General features: G+C 37.2%; 1 protein-coding gene across 1 annotated transcript in view; it reads left to right on the top strand.

Moving 5' to 3' along the window:
• The window catches only part of LOC455894 (zinc finger protein 100), a 47,576-nt gene that overhangs the window by 21,789 nt on the left and 2,674 nt on the right, over positions 1 to 23,113 (top strand). Inside the window, 3 exon segments of the mRNA XM_054672864.2 lie at positions 4,779 to 4,905; positions 5,734 to 5,829; positions 21,847 to 23,113. Of these exon segments, the coding sequence (XP_054528839.1) occupies positions 4,779 to 4,905; positions 5,734 to 5,829; positions 21,847 to 23,113 (1,490 nt within the window).

The following is a 23,113-nucleotide window of genomic DNA, read 5'->3' as shown; positions in this document are numbered from 1 at the left end:
CACTTGTTATTGGTCTATTCAGGGATTCAGTTTCTTATTTGTTCAGTCTTTGGAAGATGTATTTTTGCTCCAAGGTTACAGTCCTCAAGCTTGGCCCAGATGAACTCTCTACTTATATTCATGTTGCCTCAGTTTTTTCTTTTAGTTAGACATATTTAGAATGTGCCAGAGCAGCCTCTATGAGGGGAGCTCTCCTTTGATTGTAGTCTGTTTGCTGTAACACCCAAGGATGCAGAGTCAGATTGATCCCACCTAGAATCTGCACATAAGGTCTGGCCTCTGCCTAGGATTTACAAGACAGGGCCAGAAGACTTTGGATTGAGAATGTACTGAAAACCAACAGAAGGCATTTTCTGTATTGTGAGATGTCAGTGTAGAAATCTTGAAGCCCCCATTTGAGAGTGTGGCTCTTTAAGCTTTTCAGATCTTGTTTAGTGACCTGCTACAGTTATGTGAGAGGCTCCAGGTATAAATAGAATTTGATGACAGAATCTGTAAGTGTAAACGAGCATCTTAAGAGTGAGAGATCAAGGCCACAAAGTATCCAGAGCCATGACCACAACTATACCTACCTGTAAAATATGATACTGGAGTAGAGTATTCTTGTCCTCCTTCTTACCCAAAAGCTAGCAAGTCAGGATAGGTGATGCAGGTTCTGGAGCTCCACCAAGGCAGTTCCATTTTCTATTTAGAATCAGCATGAATCTCTCTCAGCCTGGCTTATCACTGGGCCATCAGCCCAGGGTCAGTAAGAACCTTCTCACAATCACCTAGATGTCTTTGAGACATTTGAGGATGTCCAGTGCAGAATTGTTTCAGGCTGACGAGTGGTTAATTCTGCTTCTGTCTCGGTGTAAGAGAAATGAGTCATTCTGTTTTTTTTTTTCTCCCTTCATACTCATACAAGAGATAACTTTGGTTGGTACCCAGATGAGAGTTTCTCTAGTTTGCTGTTACTTTGGTGAAACACAAAGAGGAGGTCCGGTGACTCAAAAGATAAACTAATTGCTTCCATTTCTTAAGGTCATTCAAAAAATAGATGAAGCAGTCACGGTCCCTACCATCCAGAAACTTTTGCTCTAGACTAGCAACTGGATACACGGTTGAATTAAACATCATATGGTTGGTACGGTGAATAGATGTGTGCAAAGCAAAACAAAACTTTGGCCTCTGCAGTCGGGAGCAGTGGCTCACGCCTGTAATCCCAGCACTTTGGGAGGCCGAGGCAGGCGGATCACCTGAGGTCGGGAGTTCGAGATCAGCCTGAACAACATGGAGAAACCCTGTCTCTGCTAAAAATACAAAAAAATTAACTAGGCGAGGTGGTGCATGCCTGTAATTCCAGCTACTCGGGAGGCTGAGGCAGGAGAATCACTTGAACCCAGGAGGTAGAGGTTGCGTTGAGCCAAGATTGTGCCATTGCACTCCAGCCTGGGTGACAAGAATGAAACTCCATCTCAAAAACAAAACAAAACAAAAAAACTTTGGCCACTTCTTTTTATATTGTTGTGTCTTCTGAGGTTATCACCTGAAGGGATATTTATGGACTGAAGAGTTGTTAGTATTATTTGTGTATCTTTTACTTTGTTAGAATACATACTTATCTTCTAATGAAATTATTCCAGAAAACTTTAAAAGAGTCATTTAAATTGCCTGTTAGTATAGTTATAAAATTGACAGAGCAGTGGCAAAAATAGATTAAAGTTACATAAACTCTAGGATTTAAGTTTTTCTTAGGTAAGCTTAGGAAAAACAGAACTGGAAATACCCCAGTGGCATAGAGAACAGAATTCTCCATAGGGTCCTTTCCCTGCCCCAGTTCTGTTCAGATTCACCCTTTTTGAAGGCCTTCTTTAGGTCTGGCCCACTTTGGAGTCTTGCCTTACAGAACTGATTTATAAAGGTCAGAGTTTTGGCCGGTAAATCCTTCTGCCTTTCTAGAGCTGGTGCTTACAATTTCCTGCAACCCAAAAGCAGATAAATAAGAAAAATAAACTATACATTTTAACATCTTATTTTTTTAAATTTTGTATTAAAACCAGTGCTTACAGAAACATTCCATTTAGCAGCTTGTTTTCTATTCTTGCAGATCCAGTAGTTGCTCCACAAGTCACAGACAAGTAAATATAAATATTAAACTCTTTCTATGCCCCCTCCTCTGTCTATATTTAGCCTTATTCTGTACATTTTTTTAAAAAATCAATAACAGAGAAACAGAGGAAGAAGTAATAATGCTGGGTCCTTTATCTAAATCCTGAGAATTACTGAACACTTAGTATCAACTTCCAATGTGTTATGGGGATTAAATCACATAATATGTTATGCCCAGCACAGTGCTCTATATTGTAATATTGAGCACATAGTACCTGCTTAATAATTATTGCATTAGTACATGTGTACATGTTGTTTTCCAAATGCAGACTTATTCCAACATTGCTGCCTTTTGTTTCCTCTGTAAACTTTAAAGAGCCAGCAAATAATATAAAACTTCAGGATGGAGTGTGGTTGTCTTCATTTGTACCAGAAGTATTTGTGTTGTGACAAGAGTGCTGAATGTCAGGGACTCTGTGCGGTGCCTGCTTTCTCTAACTAATGCTAATGATGAGCCTGGGGGAGCAACATCAGCATTGGCAGGGGACTTGTTTGAAACACCCATTCATGAACCCTTTCCAAACATGCAGAATCACATTACATAAAGTGGGACCAACATTACCAAGTGATTTTTGAGCTCATTAAAGCTTGAGAGGCAATGCTTAGCTAAGTGGTTATCAGCCCAGGCTTCTCATTAAGATCACATGACCAGTTGGCAGAAATCTCTTGTGCCGTCCCCACAGCTTCTGTTTATTGTTGTGGGTGGAAGCATCCATGTTATTTTAATGAAGTGCCTCATGTGACTCTAAGGTGAGGCCAGAATGAAGTATGAGGGCTTCAAGATACATTCGTGAGAGTTAAGTGCCACCTTTGCACTAAAGGATGGTTACGATACCTGTTCTGTTTGGGTTTGGTAGGGACAGGGCAATGTGGCCCATATGTTCATTACTGTAGCAGAAATTGCTGGTGTTTGTGGCGGGGAGGGCACCTGAGACAGGAAAGGAGAAACTTATATTTTTACATCCATGGAGCAGCACATTTTTCCTGAATCTCTTCTGTTATAAAGGAGAGGTATGGGTGGACTTTTTGGTCTTGGTCCTTCTGTCTGTGGGTGTGGTGCTAGCAGGTAAGAAGGTGGTGCTGACACATTTAAGGCAGTTTTCTCAAGATGTAGATGTTACTTCTTTAGAGAATTTCATCTGAAAAGGATTCCAAGAGAAGAAGGAGAAAGAGGAAAAATGATGTTTTTTTTTCTTCAGCTAAATAAGTCTCACATCAAGAGCTTTGTCCACTCTTTTCTAGAGTCTCATGCATTTAGTATTTGCAAACCTTTACTTCTCTACTTGTGTTTTTCCTTACTAATGAGTTTAACTACTTTTTAAAATTCTAATGATAGTCAAGGGTCTATGCAAAATATTTCTTTCCTATGTACTAGAGCCTTCTCTACATTCTCAATATCATGGCTTCTTATATGCCATGCAGAATTCCTACCATGAATTTATGATCTGCACTATTAAAAATGTTCCCATTGTGGCTGTTGAACATGGAAGGATGTGGATACTCAAGATTCCTATTGGGGAAAGCTGGGGTTTACGTGGAGAATATGTAATGTTGAGGTTCCATCTGTGTTCTCCATTAGCTCTATGCAGAACAGGATTAAGAAAATACTTATTTAAATAGGATGGCATTTATTACCCAGAAAGTTCTGAAAAAAGATTGAGAGATACCTGCTATATAGGGTGCTGAAGAAAGACTACTTAAAATCATTATTGAAAATTACAGAACATTGGAGATACCTGTATCTTGAACTTTGCATAAAACTGATGTTTCTGTATGATTGAATTCAGAATATAATTTACTTTTGGAGGGGCAATATCTAGGCAATGATGCTATGTTCTTCTGTGTGCATAAGCACAACATAAAAATTTGTCCTACCATGGTTGATATTAATAATTTACTTGGTTAAAAAGCTCTCTGATATTTCTTTCACTACAGAGTTAACTATTTTTCTTGTCATTATTAGGCATCTTTATGCAGTTAATGTGCATAAGCCATCACATTTAATCTGGCAGCTGCCCTTTTTTCTTATGTTTTCTTTGCATATAGCTGTCTTTGGAAAATGAAGGCTCTTTGTTTTACAGGCCAGAAAAATCTGGTAAAACACAGGCTCTTCCACTTACTGGATGTTTCACAGAATTTTCTTTTGGGGCCAAAAACTTTGGCATTACTAGTGAGCTCGTTAGAAATTCAGAAACTCAGACTTCATTCCAGATCTTCTGAAAAAAAATCTGCACAAGATTTCCAGTTTATTGTAAACATTAAAATTCAGGAGGTGCCTTCTAACTCAACATCTCTTTTTGTCTGAAAAATATACACAACTCATTCTTTATGATATAAATAATAACACTCAAAAATGTATATGTTTGTGTTTATGCTCTTAATTTTATACTTTATCTAGAAAAGTATCATATATACACTGGTGTTGTGGATCTTATGCCATTCTCTTCTCTCAGAATTAGAGAATATTTTAGAGAATATTTCTGTGTTAAAAATTATTGGAAAATTTGTCATTTCTATTAATCAGAACCAATTCTCTTCGCTCTGTCATTTCATTTTAATTCAAATAATAAATTCTGCCCATGGCCACTTGGTAAATATATGTGTGTCTGTGTGCTTGTGCTTTTCAGGGGCCATTGACGTTTAGGGATGTGGCCATAGAATTCTCTCTGGAGGAGTGGCAATGCCTGGACAGTGCTCAGCAGAGTTTGTATAGGAAAGTGATGTTAGAGAACTACAGAAACCTGGTCTTCTTGGGTGAGAATAACTTTAATACACAATTTCTAATATACCGTAAAGGTTTCTCTTTTTTTGTGGAATGATTTTTGGTAATTCATGCTTTGCATAAATGAGTTTCTGATCTGTTTTTTCAAGAAAATCTTGAGGCTGTGTGTGGAAAACAATGTATTCAAGATGTTTCATCTTGACCTGAACTTTCCATATTCCTGAGCTGATCTGTATCCTTCACTCTAGATTAGTGGTAATTCCAGTAATTTAGTGTCATAAAATATTGTTGCCCATGTTTTTAGGCCAGGCACGGTGGCTCACTCCTGTAATACCAGCACTTTGGGAGGCTGAGGCAGGCGGGTCACGAGGTCAGGAGTTTGAGACCAGCCTTGCCAACAAAGTGAAACCCCATTTCTACTAAAAATACAGAAATAGCCGGGCATGGTGGCAGGCGCCTGTAGTCCCAGCTACTCAGGAGGCTGAGGCAGGAGAATTGCTTGAACCCAGGAGGTGGAGGTTGTAGTGAGCCGAGATCATGCCACTTCACTCCAGCCTGGACAATAGAGCGAGACTCCGTCTCAAAAATAAATAAATGTATATATATGTACATATATATTTGCCCATATTTTAAAATCCATTCATCACCACCAATTTTTTGATTCATGAGTACCGGGTAGTGAAATTAAGAACCTACAAATTTAAAATATTTTCTAAATATTTAGAAATTTCTCTTATTAATTAGTATGTTAGGATTAATTTTCTAGAATATTCTATCACCTCCTCTTTACTAAGCATAGTACTAGGTTGGTAATTGGAGAATATGAGAAAGATTCATGTTATTTATTTCTAATAAAGCAGGTATTGCTCTCACTAAGCCAGACCTGATCACCTGTCTGGAGCAAGGAAAAGAGCCCTGGAATATAAAGAGACATGAGATGGTAGCCAAACCCCCAGGTAGGTGAGAGTGAACACAACAGATGACACAGATGTGAGGTCCAAAGGTCAAAAAGAAAGCTGGCCATTAAAATGTGGTTTGGGAAGCTGTGTTCCAAAGGAAATAGTTTCTGGGATGCCTGAGTGTTTTTGTTTTTTGGGCTTTTTTTTTTTTTTTTTTTTTTTGGCTGTCACGTAGGGGCATCTTCTGTCTTATGCTTTTAAATTCTTTAAAGATTCTACTTTCCTTTTGGTGATCTTCCTTCAGGTTTACAGTGAGAGCCAGAGTCCTTTTCAAGGCATATAAAAGACTGCACAATCTCCCTGCTTTTCCATTATTTGGGGGGACACACAGATATCTGCATAATTTTGGGAAACTCTATGTTAAACTATTTTTTAGTTCTCTTTTTTCATCATGTCTGAAATGTGTGAAAGTAGTGTTTTCTGTTCCGTTGTTTTGTTTGTTAATCTTTTTGCACATTCCATCCTGTTTTTATTACTATATTCTTGAAATATAGTTAGAAATTATAAAGTATAATACCCCTCTGCTTTGTTCTTTTGCCTCAAGATTGCTTTGGCTATTTGAAGTTTATTGCAGTTTCTTATAAATTTTAGAATTGTATTTTTTATTACTGTGGAAAAAAATGCCACTGGAATTTTAATAGGAAGTTTATTGGAGCTATAGATTACTTTAGATAATATGACACTTTAACAATATTTATTCTTTCAATCCATGGACATGAAATATTTTAAAATTTGTGTCTTCAATAATTTATTTCATTGATATATCTTTTTTGTTTTATTTTGTTTTGTTTTTTGAGACGGAATCTCGCTCTGTCATCAAGTTGGAGTGCAGTGGCGCGATCTTGGTTCACTGCAACCTCCACCTCCTGGGTTCAAGCAATCTTCCTGCCTCAGCCTCCTGAGTAGCTGCGACTACAGGCACATGCCACCACGCCAAGCTAATTTTTTAAATTTTTAGTAGAGATGGGGTTTCACCATGTTGGCCAGATGATCGTGATCTGTTGACCTCTTGATCTGCCTGCCCCGGCCTCCCAAAGTGTTGGGATTACAGTCGTGAGCCACTGTGCCTGGTCTATCTATGTCTTTTATTGTAAAGATTTTTTTTACCTTCTTGGTTAAATTTCCTCTCAGAAATTTATTATTTTAATGCTATTGTAAATAAGATTGTTTTCTTTATTGTATCAGATGGTTAAAATGTATGGAACAGTAGTTTATACTTGTATGTTAATTTTATATTTTGCTAATTTACTGAGTGTATTTATTACTTTAGACAAATTTCAATGTAGTGTTTATGGTTTTTTTATATATAAGATCATATGATCCACAAAAAGTAACTTACTTTTCTTCAATTTCAGTGGCTTTTTAAAAATGTTTTTGACTCATCATTCTGCCACTTACTTCCAGTCCTACGTTAAAATAGAAGCATTGACAATGGGCACAATATAGTTTTGCATTGGTGTCTGTGAATTTGATGGAGGAAATACCTCTTCAACTTTTGTTTTTTGTTTTTTGTTTTTTGTTTTTTGAGACGGCGTTTCACTGTTGTTGCCCAGGCTGGAGTGCAATAGCGCGATCTCAGCTCACTGCAACCTCTGCCTCCCGGGTTCAAGCAATTCTCTGTCTCAAAAAAAAAAGAAAAAGAAAAAGAAGAATTAATGGTTGTAAAAACACGTAACATAAAATTTACCATCTTAAATCTTTTTTTTTTTTGGGGGGGGGGGACAGAGTCTTGCTCTGTCGCCGAGGCTGGAGTGCAATAGCGCGATCTCGGCTCACTGCAACCCCCACCTCCTGGGTTCAAGCAATTCTCCTGCCTCAGCGTCCCGAGTAGCTGGGAATATAGGTGCCCGCCACCATGCCTGGGTAATTTTTTCTATTGTTAGAAGAGACAGGGTTTCACCATGTTCTCCAGGTTAGTCTTGAATTCCTGACCTCAAGTGATCGCTCCGCCTCAGCCTCCCAGAGTGCTGGGATTACAGCATGGGCCACCGCGCCCAGCCTACCATCTTAAATTTCTTTAAGTGTACATTTCAAGGCCAGACATGGTGGTGCCTCACAACTGTAATCCCAGGATTTTGGGAGGTCAAGAAAGGAGGATCACTTGAGCCCAAAAGTTTGAGACCAGCCAGGGCAACACAGGGAGATTCCCTTTCCACAAAATTATTTTAAAAATTGCCAGGCATGGTGGTATGCACAAGTGGTTTCAGCTACTTGGGAAATTTGAGAGAAGAGAATTACTTGAGCCTGGAAGTTTGAGGCTGAAGTGAGCCATAATTGTGCCACTGCACTCCAGCTTGGGTGACAGAGTGAGACTGTCTCAAAAAAAAAACGTTTTACATGCCAGATGTGGTGGCTCATGCCTGTAATCCCAGCACTTTGGGATGCTGAGATGGGCAGACCACCTGAGGTCAGGAGTTCAAGACCAGCCTGACCAACATGGTGAAACCCCATCTCTACTAAAAATACAAAAATTAACGGGGCCTTGTGACAGGTGCCTGTAATCCCAGCTACTCGGGAGGCTGAGGCAGAAGAATTCCTTGAACCTGGGAGCCAGAGGTTGCAGTGAGCCAAGATTGCCCCTTGCACTTCAGCCTGGGCAACAAGAGCAAAACACCGTCTCAAAAAAATAATAATAATAATAATAATTGCATTTTAGCCATGGTAAGTATGTTCACATTGTTATGCAAAAGACTTACAGAAATTTTACATCTTGTGAAACTAAAACTAAATACCCATTAAGTAACAACAACCCATTTTACCCTCTCCCCAGCCCTTGACAAACACCCTTCCACTTTCTGTTTTTATGAGTGTGACTATTTAAGATATCTCATATAAGTGGAATCATACAGTGTCCATCATTTTGTTTCTGGATTATTTCAGATGACATAATATTCTCAAAGTTTGTCTTAAAATTGACAAGATTTTCTTCTTTAAGTCTGTATAATATTCCATTTTATGTATATGTTACATTTTTGATGTGTTCATAAATCAAGAGACACCCGGGTTGCCTCAGCCTTTTGACTTTTGTGAGTACTGGTACAATAATCATAGATGTTCAAATATGTCTTCTAGGTCTTTTGTTGCATATTTTGAATATAGATTCATTAATAGAGTTGCTGTATTTGATAATAATTCCACTTTTAATTATTTGAGAAATGTAACATTTTAAAATAATGACTGCAACTTTGTTTTCTACCAACAATCAACAGAGGTTTCATTTTCATTGCATCATCAACAGAGTTGGCGTCTTTAAAAAATTTATAGTGGCCATTGTAATGGATGTGAGGTGATTTCATTTTTCATTTTTATTTTTACGTGTTTCTCTACAAATTATTAATTTGTAATTTGGTCAGGCTGGTCTTCAACTCCTGACCTCAGGTGATCCACCCACCTCAGCCTCCAAAGTGCTGGGATTACAGGTGTGAACCACTGCACCTGGCCCGAATATTAACTCTTATCACATGTGACTTGCAAATATTTTCACCCATTTCTTATGAGGCATTTTTACACAGTTGAATGTTTTTTTTTTCTAATGTGGATAAATTTTGAAGTAGCGTGTAGTTAATTTTTTCTGTTTTTCTGTTGTTGCTCATGCATTTAATGTTGTATCTAAGAAAATGGTGCCAAGACCCATGTCATGACTTTTTTCTATTTTGTTCTAAGAGATTTGTTAGTTTTTTTAATGTAAGTATTTTATTGAAAACATTTTTTATATACGGTTCAAGGAAATGATCCAACTTTATCAGTGTTGACATTTAGTTCTTAACATTATTTTTTGAAAAGATTATCTTTTCTCTATTGTGTGTTCATGGCAGCTTTGTGGAAGATCATTTAATCATATACACAAGGGTTCATTTCTGAACTCTCTATTCTGCTCTTTCATCTGTTTATCTGTCTTTGTATCAGTACCATACTGTTTTTGTTATTGTAGCTTTTAATGTTTCAAAATCAGGAAGTATAATGCCTGTTTGTTCTTTTCATGGGTGTTTGGTTAGTTATAGTTCACAATCACATTTAAAAATTTTAAAGAATATTTCTGTAATAACTGTGCTATTGAGATTTTTATAGAGATTGTACTGAATTTGTTCACCTCTGTAGGTTGTATTGGCATCTTAACAAAATTAAAAATTTTGACCCTCGAGCAGGAATATGTTGAAGAATGTGTTTTAATTTAATTTTATTTTATTTTATTTATTAGAGACAGAGTTTATTTATTAGAGACTAGCCTATGTTGCCTAGGCTAGTTTCCAACACCTGTGCTCAAGCAGGTCTCTTGCCTCAGCCTCCCAAAATGGTAGTATTACAGGTGTGAGCCATTGCACTCAGCCCATGTGTTTTATTTTTAGATATTGTTGGAGTTGCCAGTTTTACTTTTGCTTTTAATTCCTAGTTTTATTCAGTTTTGGTCAGATACCATGCAGTGCATGATTTTGGTCTTCTTAAATTTATTTGTTGTTGTCGTTTTCAGACATGATCATACTCCGTCACCCAGGCTGGAGTATAGTGTCATAATTTTGGCTCACTGCAACCTCAGCCTCCTTGACTCAAGTGATCTTTACACTTCAGCCTCCTGAGTAGCTGAGACTATGGACATGCACTACCATGCCTGGCTAATTTTTTGATTATTTCTAGGGACAGGCTCTCACTATGTTACTGACACTGGTCTTATACTTGTGGTCCCAAGTGATCCTCTCACTTTTGTCTTCCAAATTTTTGAAATTATACATATTAGCCACTACGTATTCTTTAATAAGACTTGTTATGTGTTCTAACAGAATACATCAGGTGCAAATAAGAATATTGTATATTATTTTGCTTTTAACTGAAAAATTTTGTACATGTCTGTTAAGCCTAGTTTGTCTGTGATATGGTTTGGATGAACGTTCTGCAAACCTCATGCTGCGATGTAATCCCCAATGTTGGATGTGGAACCTAGTAGGGAGGTGTTTAGGTCATGGGGACGAATTTCTCATAAATGCCTTGGCACCAGCCTTTTGATAATCAGAAAGTTTACACTTCATTAATTCAAATGAGAGCTGGTTCATTAAAAGAATGAACCTTTTTTATTTTTTTGAGATGGAGTTTCACTCTGTAGTCTAGGCTGGAGTGCAATGGTACCATCACGGCTCACTGCAACCTCCACCTCCCTGATTCAAGCAATTTTCTTGCCTCAGCCTCCCAAGTAGCTGGGATTATAGGCACCCGCCACCATGCCCAGCTAATTTTTGTAGTTTTTTAGTAGAGATGGGATTTCACCGTGTTGGTCAGGCTGGTTTCGAACTCCTGACCTCATCGACCTCCCAAAGTGCTTGGATTACAGGCGTGAGTCTCTGCGCCTGGCCTGAACCTGGCTTTTTCACCTTACACTTGCTCTTTTTCTTACCACATCCAGTTTCCATTCTCTGTATATGACTAGTCAGTTCTCCCAGAACCATTTATTAAATAGGGAGTTCTTTCCTTATTGCTTGTTTTTGTCAGGTTTTTCAAAGATCAGGCAGTTGTAGATTTGCAGTCTTATTTCTGAGTTCTCTATTCTGTTTCGTGGGTCTATGTGTCTGTTTTTATACCAGTGCCAGGCTGTTTTGGTTACTACAGCCTTGTAGTATAGTTTGAAGTTGGATAGCATGATGCCTCCAGCTTTGTTCTTTTTGCCTAAGATTGTCTTGGCTATATGGGGCCTTTTTGGGTTCCATATTAATTTTAAAATAGTTTTCTCATTCTCCATCAGTTTTTTTTTTCTTTTTTTTCTGTTTTTTTTTTTTTTTTTTTTTTTTTTTGACATAGTGTCACTCTATCGCCCAGGCTGGACTGCAGTGGCACAATCTTGGCTCATTGCAACCTCCACCTCCTGGGTTCAAGCAGTTCCCCTGACTCAGTTTCCTGAGTAGCTGGGATCACAGGCGTGTGCCACCACACCCAGATAATTTTTGTATTTTTAATAGAGATGGGGTTTCACCATGTTGGCCAGGCTGGTCTTGAACTCCTAACCTCAGCTGATCTGCCCGCCTCAGCCTCTCAAAGCGCTGGGATTACAGGCAAGAGCCACTGTGCCCGGCCTGCATCGATATTTATCAGGGATATTGGTTTTAAGTTTTTGTTGTTGTTGTTTTTATATCTCTGCCAGGTTGGATATCAGAATGATGCTGATCTTATAAAATGAGGGAGGAGTTCCTACTTTTCTTTCATTTAAAATGGTTTCAGAAGAAATGGTGCCAGCTCTTCTTTGTACCTCTGGTAGAATTCAGCTGTAAATCCATCTGGTCCTGGGCTTCTTTTGGTTGGCAGCCTACCTATTACTGTCTCAATTTCAGAACTTGTTGTTGGTCTATTCAGGGATTCAACTTCTTCCTGGTTCAGTCTTGGGAGGGTGTAGATGTCCAGTAATTTATCCATTTCTTCTAGATTTTCCAGTTTATGTGCATAGTGGTGTTTATAGTATTTTCTGATGATTGTATTTCCTTTTTTTTTTCTTCTTCTTTTTTTTATTTTTGGAATGAAGTCTCACTCTTGTCCCCCAGGCTGGAGTGTGATGGTGCAATCTCGGCTCACTGCAACATCTGCCTCCTGGGTTCAAGTAATTCTCCTGCCTCGGCCGCCTGAGTAGCTGGGATTATAAGCACCAGCCAACTAATTTTTTTTATTTTTTTATTTTTAGTAGAGACAGGGTTTCACTTTGTTGGCCAGGCTGCTCTAGAAGTCCTGACCTCAGGTGATCCACCCACTTCACCCTCCCAAAGTGCTGGGATTACAGGCATGATCTACCACGCCAAGCCCTGATGATTGTATTAATGTAGGGTCAGTGCTGATATCTGCTTTATCATTTTTTACTGTGTCTATTTCATTCTTCTCTCTTTTCTTTATTAATCTAGCTAGTGGTCTATCTCTTTTATTTTATTTTTTTTAAACAGCTCCTGGATATATTGATTTTTTTGAAGGGGTTTTTTGTGTCTCTATCTCCTATGGTTCCACTCTGATCCTGGTTATTTTTTGTCTTCTGCTGGCTTTGGGGTTTGTTTGCTCTTGGTTCTCTTTTCCTTTTAGTTGTGATGTTAGGAAGTCAATTTGAGATATTTCTAGCTTTTTGATGTGGGTATTTAGTGCTATATTTTCCCCCTTAACACTACTTTAGCTGCATTCAGAGATTCTGGTATATTGTCTCTTTGTTCTCATTGGTTTCAAAGAATTTTTTGATTTCTGACTTAATTTTATTATTTACTCAGAAGTCATTCAGGAGTATGTTGTTAAATTTCCATGCAGTTGTGTGGTTTTGAGTGAGATTCTTACTCTTGAGTTCTAATTTGATTGCACTGTGGTCTGAGAAACTGTTATGATTTCGGTTCTTTTGAATTTGCTAAGGAATGTTTTACTTCCAATTATGTAATCAATTTTAGAGTAAGTGCCATGTGGCAATTAGAAGAATGTGTATTGTGTTTCTGGCTGGTCAGTTCTGTAAATATCTATCAGGTCCACTTGACCTAGAGCTGAGTCCAAGTCCTGAATGTCCTTGTTATTTTTCTTTCTCAGATATCTGTCTAGTATTGGCAGTGGGGTGTTAAAGTCTCCCACTGTCCTACAGTTTGGGAGTCTAAGTCTCTTTGTAGGTATCTAAGTATGTTTTATAAATCTGAGTGCTGGCTGGACGTGTGGCTCATGCCTGTAATGCCAGCACTTTTGGAGGCCAAGGCAGGCAGATCCCCTGAGGTCAGGAGTTTGAGACCAGCCTAGACATGGTGAAACCCTGTCTCTATTAAAAATACAAAAATTAGCTGGGCATAGTGGTTGGTGCCTGTAATCCCACCTACTCAGGAAGCTGAGGCAGGAGAATCACTTGAACCTGCGAAGTGAAGGTTGCAGTGAGCCAAGATCGCGCCATTGCACTCTAGCATGGGCGACAGAGTGAGATTCCATCTCAAAAAAATAAATCAATAAGGCCGGGCACGGTGGCTCACGCCTGTAATGCCAGCACTTTTGGAGGCCGAGGCTGGCAGATCATGAGGTCGGGAGATCGAGACCATCCTGGCTAACAAGGTGAAACCCCGTCTCTACTAAAAATACAAAATACTAGCCGAGTGTGGTGGCGGGCACCTGTAGTCCCAGCTGCTCAGGAGGCTGAGGCAGGAGAATGGTGTGAACCTGGGAGGCAGAGCTTGCAGTGAGCCAAGATCATGCCACTGTACTCCAGCCTGGGTGACAGAGTAAGACTCCGTCTCAAAAAAAATCAATCAAGCAAGCAATAAAAACAAATCTGGGTGTTCCTTGAATTGATCCCTTTAGCATTATGTAGTGTCCTTCCTTGTCTTTTTTGATCTTTGTTGGTTTAAAGTCTGTTTTATCAGAAACTATGATTGCAACCCCTGCTTTTTTTCTGATTTTATTTGCTTGGTAAATTTTTCTCCCTTTATTTTGAGGCTATGTGTGTCGTTGCATGTGAGATGGGTCTCTTGAATACAGCACACCAGTGAGTTGACTCTTTAACCAGCTTGCCATTCTGTGCCTTTTTTTTTTTTTTTTTTTTTTTTGAGACAGAGTCTTACACGGTCACCCAGGCTGGAGTCTGGAGTGCAGTGGCACAATCTTGGCTCACTTCCAGCTCCGCCTCCTGGGTTCATGCCATTCTCTTGCCTCAGCCTCCCGAGTAGCTAGGACTACAGGCACCCACCACCACGCCCTGCTAATTTTTTGTATTTTTAGTAGAGACGGGGTTTCACCGTGTTAGCTAGGATGGTCTCGATCTCCTGACCTCATGATCCACCCACCTTGGCCTCCCAAAGTTCTGGGATTAATTGGAGCATTCAGTCCATTTAAATTTAAGGTTAATATTGTTATGTGTGAATTTGATCCTGTTCTCATGGTGCTAGCTGGTTATTTTGCAGACCTGTTGACGTAGTTGTTTCGTAGTGTCATTGGTCTTTGTACTTCAATGTGTTTTGCATTTGCTGGTAGTGGTTTCTTCTTTTCATATTTAGTGCTTCTTTCAGGAGCTCTTGCAAAGCAGGCCTAGTGGTGATGAATTCCCTCAGCATTTGTTTGTCTGAAAATGATTTCATTTCTCCTTCACTATGAAGCTTAGTTGCTGGATATTCTGGGTTAGAAATTCATTTTTTTTAAGAATGCTGAATATTGGCCCCCAATGTCTTCTGGCTTGTAGGGTATCTTTTTAGAGGTCCACTTCTACTCTGATGGGCTTCCCTTTCTGGGTGACCTGGCCTTCCCTTTGGCTGTCCTTATCATTTTTTCCTGAAGTTTAACCTTGAATAATCCGATAATTATGTGTCTTGAGGTTGATCTTCTCATGGAGTATCTTACTGGGGTCCTCTGGATTTTCTGAATTTGAATGATGGCCTGTCTTGTTAGGTTGGAAAAGTTTTTCTCGATGATATCCTGAAGTATGTTTTCCAACTTGGTTCCATTCTTTCCCTCTCTTTAGTGTACTGCAATCAGTTGTAAGTTTGATCTGTTTACATAATCCAATAGTTCTCGAAGATTTTTTTCATTCCTTTTTATTTTTATTTTTTCAATTTTATCTGCCTTATTTCAGCAAGGTAGTCTTCAAGCTCTGAAATTCTTTTTCCTGCTTGGTCTACTCAGTTACTGATACTTGTGGTTGCATTGTGAGGTTCTCATGTTGTTTTTCAGTTGCATCAGGTCGTTTATGTTCCTCTCTAAACTGGTTATTCGGGTTAACAGCTCCTGTAATGTTTTTCATGGTTCTTAGCTTTTTTGCATTGGGTTAGAACATGCTTCATTAGCTCACTGAAGTTCATTATTGCCCACCTTCTGAAGCCTACTTCTGTCAATTTATCCATCTCAGGCTTCTCCCGGTTCTGTGCTCTTGCTGGAAATAGTTTTGATTATTTGGAGGAGTAGGACACTCTGGGTTTTTGAGTTTTCAGCATTTTTTTGTTGATTCTTCTGATCGTCATGAGTTTATCTAGCTTTGGTCTTTGAGGCTGCTGACCTTTGGATGGGGTTTTTGTGGGGACATTTTTGTTGATGCTGCTGTGGTTGCTTTCTGTTTTTCCTTTAACAGTCAGGCCCCTCTTCTGTAGGGCCGCTGTGATTTGCTTGGGATCCACTTCAGATCCTATTTGCCTGGGTTTCTCCCACACCTGGAGGTGTCACCAGTGGAGTGTGTAGAACAGCAGAGAGAACTGCCTGCTCCTTCATCTGTAAGCTTTATCCCAGATGGGCACTGAGCTGATGACAGTGGGAATACTTCTTTATAAGTTGTCTTACAATGCCTGTTGTGGGGGTGGTCCTCACTCAGTCAGGATGCACAGGATTCAGGAACCACTTAACAAGGCACTCTGGCTGCTTCTTGGTGAAGGGGGTGTGCTTCACTGGGAGAAATTCCATACATCTGGACTGCCCAGATTCCTCAGCCAGCAGGGGGAAAGACTAAGTCTGCTGATCTGCAGAAATCACCTCATTGTTACTATTTTGTGTTGCTTGTAGATATGTCTTTTCTCATTTCCTGTGTTACTACCTTAATTTTTGTTTGTTTTAATTTTGTTGTGACTTGCTTTGATTATTTTTTATTTTGTTTTGCATACTTTCCAGAAGTATAATGTAATCATCTTGAAATATAATGTAACCATATTGAAAAACAGATTACATAAAACATCTTAAAGTTAAAACAATGTATTTTAATCTCATCACACCTTCAATTAGGTACAAAACCTGTTGTTATATTTTCCAATTAGTTATTAATATTAAAAACCATATTATCTTACATTGTGTATCTATTAACAGATTTATGCAGATTTATATCTTGTTTTTTATATCTAAAGAAGAACTGTAAGGGTTTTATGTGCATCATTATGATAGTAAAAAATTCTATATGTGTCTGTATTTACATTTAATAGAGAGTTTTATATTTATACTTTTTTTGATACTTCTGGCATCATTTTGTTCTTCAACATAATGGACTCATTTTAGCATTTCTTTTTGTTTATATGCAGAGTTTCACTATGTTTCTCTGGCTGATCTTGAACTACTGGTCTCAAGTGATCTATCTGCCTTGGCTTCCTAAAGCTTTAGAATTACAGGCCTGAGCCACTGTGCCTGGCCATCATGTAACATTTTATGTAGGACTGTGGTAGTTGTAATAAATGCCCTGAATTTTTATTTTGGAAAGTAACCTTATTTTTATCTTGTTTTTGAAGTAAAATAATTTTGAATTAAATATTGGTTAGAAATTTTTTTGTTACATCAAAATTTGGGAAGTTCTCAGCCTTTTTTGTCTTCAAGTTACCTCTGTATTACTTTTTCCCTATATTCTTCTAAGATTCATTTGATGAATATATTGATCTACTTGATGGCATCCAATACGTTTTACATTCCATATTTTAATTTTGTGTTATATATTTTATATATATTATATATATATTTTATATTGTGTTATATATTTTAAGGTATGACACCTAACACCAGTTGCTTGTGTTTTGGTGTTTTATTTTATATTGTCATTGTGTATGACAGTGTTTAACTCTGTACAATTTAAGACAGTGTCTAGCCAAATCAAATATAAATCAGCCATGTGTCTACTGCCAATATAATTACCTCTGTGTTTGTTTGCCTCTACAAATATCATCTCTGTTTATTTTATGACTTGTATATTTGTTGTGTAGGTTTGTTGTAAATGGTCGTTCAATCTTGGCTAGGTGACCAGTTATAAAAATTCTCCTAATTTCAATATCTGTTGTGAATCTACATTACTTCTATGTGGGAGAAACACTTTGGGATTTGAAGATAATATTGAAACTATTGTAACTGTATCTTTCTTGGTATTAATTGTTCATTTTTACTTGTCAAAAACACATAAAATATTAGCAAATTTTTTTTTTGAGACAGAGTCTCGCTCTGTCGCCAAGACTAGGGTGTAGTGGCGGGATCTTGGCTCGCTGCAACCTCCGCCTCCTGGGTTCAAGTGATTCTTTTGCCTCACTGTGTTGGCCAGGCTGGTCTCGAACTCCTGACCTTGTGATCCGCCCACCTTGGCCTCCCAAAGTGCTGGGATTACAGATGTGAGTCCCGGCACCAGGCCCATTATCAAATATTTTTTAATATTCTGTTTATTCCTCTTAATTATATTGATAATGTTATACAGCATACCCCTAGAATGTTTTATCTTGCAAAGCTAAATCTCAATGTACAACAACCAATTTGTCTGATGTTCTGGCACTTTGCAAACACCACTTTGTTTTCTATTTCTAAGAATGTGACTGCTTCATGTGTCTCATACAATCTCTGTCTCATTGTGGCTAGCTCATTTTATTTTGCATAATGTCATCAAGCTTTATTTTTAGAGTTATTAGAATATTTCCTGCTTTTTAAATCCTGGATGATATTCCAGTATTTTTATATTGCAAATTATATCTATTGGATAATTTGGTGACAGAAAGTTGCATTGCCGGGCACAGTGGCTCATGCCTGTAATCCCAGCACTTTGAGAGGCTGAGGCAGGCGGATATCAAGGTCAAGAGATCGAGACCATCCTGGCCAACATGGTGAAATGCTGTCTCTGCTAAAAATACAAAAATTAGCCAGGCATGGTGGCACACACCTGTAGTCCCAGCTACTCAGGAGGCTGAGGCAGGAGAATCACTTGAACCCAGGAGGCGGAGGTTGCAGTGAGCCAAGATCATGCCACTGCACTCCAGCCTGGGCAACAGTGCAAGACTCCATCTCAAAAAAAAAAAAAAAAAAAGGAAAGAAAAAGGAAAGAAACTTGCATTGCTTTTACCTATTGGTAAAAAATGCTGCAATAATTATGGATATGAAAATAACTCTTCATATAACCATATATGTGAAAGTTTCTATAGATGTGGCATTCTATTTTATTAGTCTACTTTTTAACCATTATACCAAATTGTTTTAATTATGTAGCTTTGCAATGTGCTTTTAAATCAGGAACTATAATGCCTTCAACATTTTCTTTTTTTTGAAGACTCTTGGGTACTTTATTGTCTCTTGACATTTTATATACTTTTGGGGTTGTTGTTTCTAGTTCCTCAAAAATGCAATGAGAAATTTTTAACAACATTGCACTAAATCTGTAGATTACTTTGAAAAGTATGGACATTTTCAAAATATCTATTATTTCTATGTTTGAACAGGAGCATGCTCAAGAGTGTGTTGTTTAATTTCCATATATTTGTAAATTTTTAATTGTTTTTCTCTTATTATACTCCCATTTTGTTCATATAATATAATCCATACAATTTCAGTCTTAACAAATGTGTTAAGACTTCTTTTTTGGCCTAACGTGGTCTATTAAGGAGAATGTTGTATGATCAATTGAGAAGCATGTGTATCCCGATATTGTTGAGGAATCTTCTCTATACCTCTGTTAGAAATAATTGTTTTATACTGCCTTCACGTCCTCTCTTCACTTACAAATATTCTGTTTTGATATATTTTTATTACAGAAAGTAAGTTTTTGAAATGTCCTACTATAGTATTGCTGTCTAGATGTTTCTTCAGTTCTATCAATATTTGCTTTATGTATTTGGAACCTTAATGTGAGATACACACACACACACACACATTTGACTTAGGTTATCAGTAAATGAATCTATTATTGTTTAATGCCCTTCTTTGTCTCTTTGCAGTTTTGACTTGCAGTACATTTTATAAAATATGAAAGTTTTTCATGTAAGATGTAGCTTATGTAATATTATTTTGACCTCTTCTCTCATTTGGTTAATATTTACATGCAATATCTACATCCATCTTGCCACTTTCAGTTTTTTTTTAATCAATAGATCTCAGCTTACTGTCGTAGAAAGGCAAGTTGGATCTCAGTTTTTAAAATATTTAAATAAATCTCTTTATTGAAAGTATGTCTCTTGATTGGAAAGTTAAAGATACATATTTAAATAATTTTCTGAAACAGACATACTAATGTTATTTTATTAATTGTTTTATTTGATTCTTATATCTTGGTCACTCATTTTCTCTCTGTCTTTGTATCTTTTTATTTTTATATTGATATGCTTTTACTTCTTATTTTGTTTTGTGTATCTATACACACATGTTCTTTTTTGGACCTTGGGGATTACGTAAACCTCTAAAAGATATAACAGTATATTTCAATCTGGTAAAAAGGAACTTCAGTTGCATGCACATTTTTTTTCTCATTACATCTCCCCTCAAATCTGTCATTGATTTTGCTAATTATATCTTTTTATGTTGTATATTTATTAACAGATGTTTATAATGATTTCTCTGATTTTCACTTTCAAATTTTAGAGAATAATTAAAAATGCTTTCTGCACCATTATGATAATGCTAAGAAATTCCATTTTGGTGTATGTGCATATACTTAGAAGTAAAAGTATATATGTGCATATAATCTTTCCCAGAAAGTAATGTATTTTTTTGTTGTTTTTTGTTTTTGTTTTGTTTTGTTTTTATTTTTTCTTTCATTATTATACTTTAAGTTCTAGGGTACATGTGCACAACGTGCAGGTTTGTTACATATGTATACATGTGCCATGTTGGTGTGCTGCACCCATTAACTCGTCGTTTACATTAGGTATTTCTCCTAATGCTATCCCTCCCCCCTCCCGAAAGTAATGGATTTTTATTTGACTGTGTTGTTTTTGTTGAATCATGTTATTTTCAATAGAAGCAACTGCTTTCAGTACATTTTGTATGTAGGGTTTATGGAGTTCCAATATACTTTTCAGAATTTTGTTACTTTTGAAAGTTATTTTCTTCTTATTTCGCAGGACAGATTTGCTGATGATGTTATGCTTACTTGATCGCTGTATTTTACAGGAGTTTGACTTTATTACACACTTCCCTTCTGGCCTGCAAAATTTTTGTTGACAATTCACTGGCTGTCTCATAAGACTACGCCTGCAAATGACGCGTCACTTTTATGTTGCAGCTCCCAAGGTTCCCTTCTTGTCTGTGACTTTTGAAATTGTGCTTATATATGTGTTTGTTATAAGTATCTTTGTGTGTTTCCTAGTTTGTTTGTTGAGCTTCTTCATCTTTACATCGTTTCTTTCAAGATTTTTCAGCTATTTTTTATATTTATTACCTCCACAATTTGTTTTTTTGATATTCTAAATATTTATGTTCTTCGTTTTTCTGATTTTCTATAGTTCTCTGTCTTCCTGTTTCACTCACTGAGTATTATTCAATTTATTTTCAGTTTTTAAAATCAATGTGTATACATCTTTTTTATAGTTTCTTTCTGAAAATTTTATATTTTTATGGAACCATATTGCCTTATTTTGTATACATTGTAATCCTTGATTGAAATTTGGACATTAAAAAAGGCTACCTGTCACAATCTTTATAATGTAGCTTTGTCCTGGCATAGTCTGAACAATCGTCTTGGTTAGAGATTCTGGGAGTCTCTCAAACATGTTCTTAGAATGTGTCTTGTCTGAAATTTTGTCTTTCTCTTTTAGTTAAAGGAGTTTATTCATGTTTCTTCTTAATAATAATCACGTGCTACACCTGTTTTCTGTCTGTGGTACAGCAGTCTCTCTGTTGCTGAAACATTTACCTTTGGTCTCAGCAAAGTTAAAACTGTCACTCCAAAGTATACCACCATTTCTTTCAGCATTGTATTTCAAGAGAGACACAAACCAGTGTCTGGAAAGGCTCCTAGAAGCAAGTAATAAAGATACATGTGCCAGTATTTTACTTGTCATTAAAAACAAGTTGGCAATTTACTTCTAAAGACAGTATGTTATATTGGGGAGCAGAAAGAGCTGTGTTGGGTAAATGTCCAGACTTTTACTTCTAAGTGGCTCTTTGCATTGTTCTCACCGGGGCACTTCACACACTTAACTCATTTATAAATTTTTTTCAGATGTAATTTGGTTGGCTTTTTTTTTTTTTTTACACTTATATGTCTATAAAGGAATGAGGGCCTTTGGTATTTTCCTATGCCATCTTATTTATGTAGTTTGTATATTAGAGGTTAGATTTGTAAACTATATTTATCTGTGTCTAGTAAGTAAAGTAATTTGTTATTTTTATTTCTTTCAGTTATATGTTCTCATTTTCCCCAAGACCTTTGGGCAGAGCAGGACATTAAAGATTCTTTTCAAGAAGCGATTCTGAAAAAATATGGAAAATATGGACATGACAATTTACAGTTACAAAAAGGCTATAAAAGTGTGGATGAGTGTAAAGTGCACAAAGAACATGATAACAAATTAAACCAGTGTTTGATAACTACCCAGAGCAACATATTTCAATGTGATCCATCTGCAAAAGTCTTTCATACATTTTCAAATTCAAACAGACATAAGATAAGACATACTAGAAAGAAACCTTTCAAATGTAAAAAATGTGAAAAATCATTTTGCATGCTTTTACACCTAACTCAACATAAAAGATTTCATATTACAGAGAATTCCTACCAATGTAAAGATTGTGGCAAAGCCTTCAACTGGTTCTCAACCCTTACTACACACAGGAGAATTCATACTGGAGAGAAACCCTACAAATGTAAAGAATGTGGGAAAGCATTTAACCGGTCCTCACACCTTACTACACATAAGATAATTCATACTGGAGAGAAACCATACAGATGTGAAGAATGTGGGAAAGCTTTTAACCGGTCTTCACACCTTACTACACATAAAAGAATTCATACTGGAGTGAAACCCTACAAATGTACAGAATGTGGCAAAGCTTTTAACCGGTCCTCACACCTTACTACACACAGGATAATTCATACTGGAGAGAAACCCTACAAATGTGAAGAATGTGGCAAAGCCTTTAACCAGTCCTCAACCCTTACTACACATAAGATAACTCATGCTGGAGAGAAACCTTACAAATGTGAAGAATGTGGCAAAGCTTTTTACCGTTTCTCATACCTTACTAAACATAAGACAAGTCATACTGGAGAGAAATTCTACAAATGTGAAGAATGCGGCAAAGGCTTTAACTGGTCCTCAGCCCTCACTAAACATAAGAGAATTCATACTGGAGAGAAACCCTACAAATGTGAAGAATGTGGCAAAGCTTTTAATGAGTCCTCAAACCTTACTACCCATAAGATGATTCATACTGGAGAGAAACCCTACAAATGTGACGAATGTGGCAAAGCCTTTAACCGGTCCTCACAACTAACTGCACATAAGATGATTCATACTGGAGAGAAACCCTACAAATGTGAGGAATGTGGCAAAGCTTTTAACCGATCCTCAACCCTTACTAAACATAAGATAACTCATACTGGAGAGAAATCTTACAAATGGGAAGAATGTGGTAAAGACTTTAACCAGTCCCTAAGCCTTATTAA

Source organism: Pan troglodytes, chromosome 20 (genome assembly GCF_028858775.2).
Source record: "Pan troglodytes isolate AG18354 chromosome 20, NHGRI_mPanTro3-v2.0_pri, whole genome shotgun sequence".
Lineage (NCBI taxonomy): Eukaryota > Metazoa > Chordata > Mammalia > Primates > Hominidae > Pan > Pan troglodytes.
The sequence above is the reverse complement of the archived record's forward strand: the minus strand, read 5'-3'. Positions and strand labels throughout refer to the sequence as shown.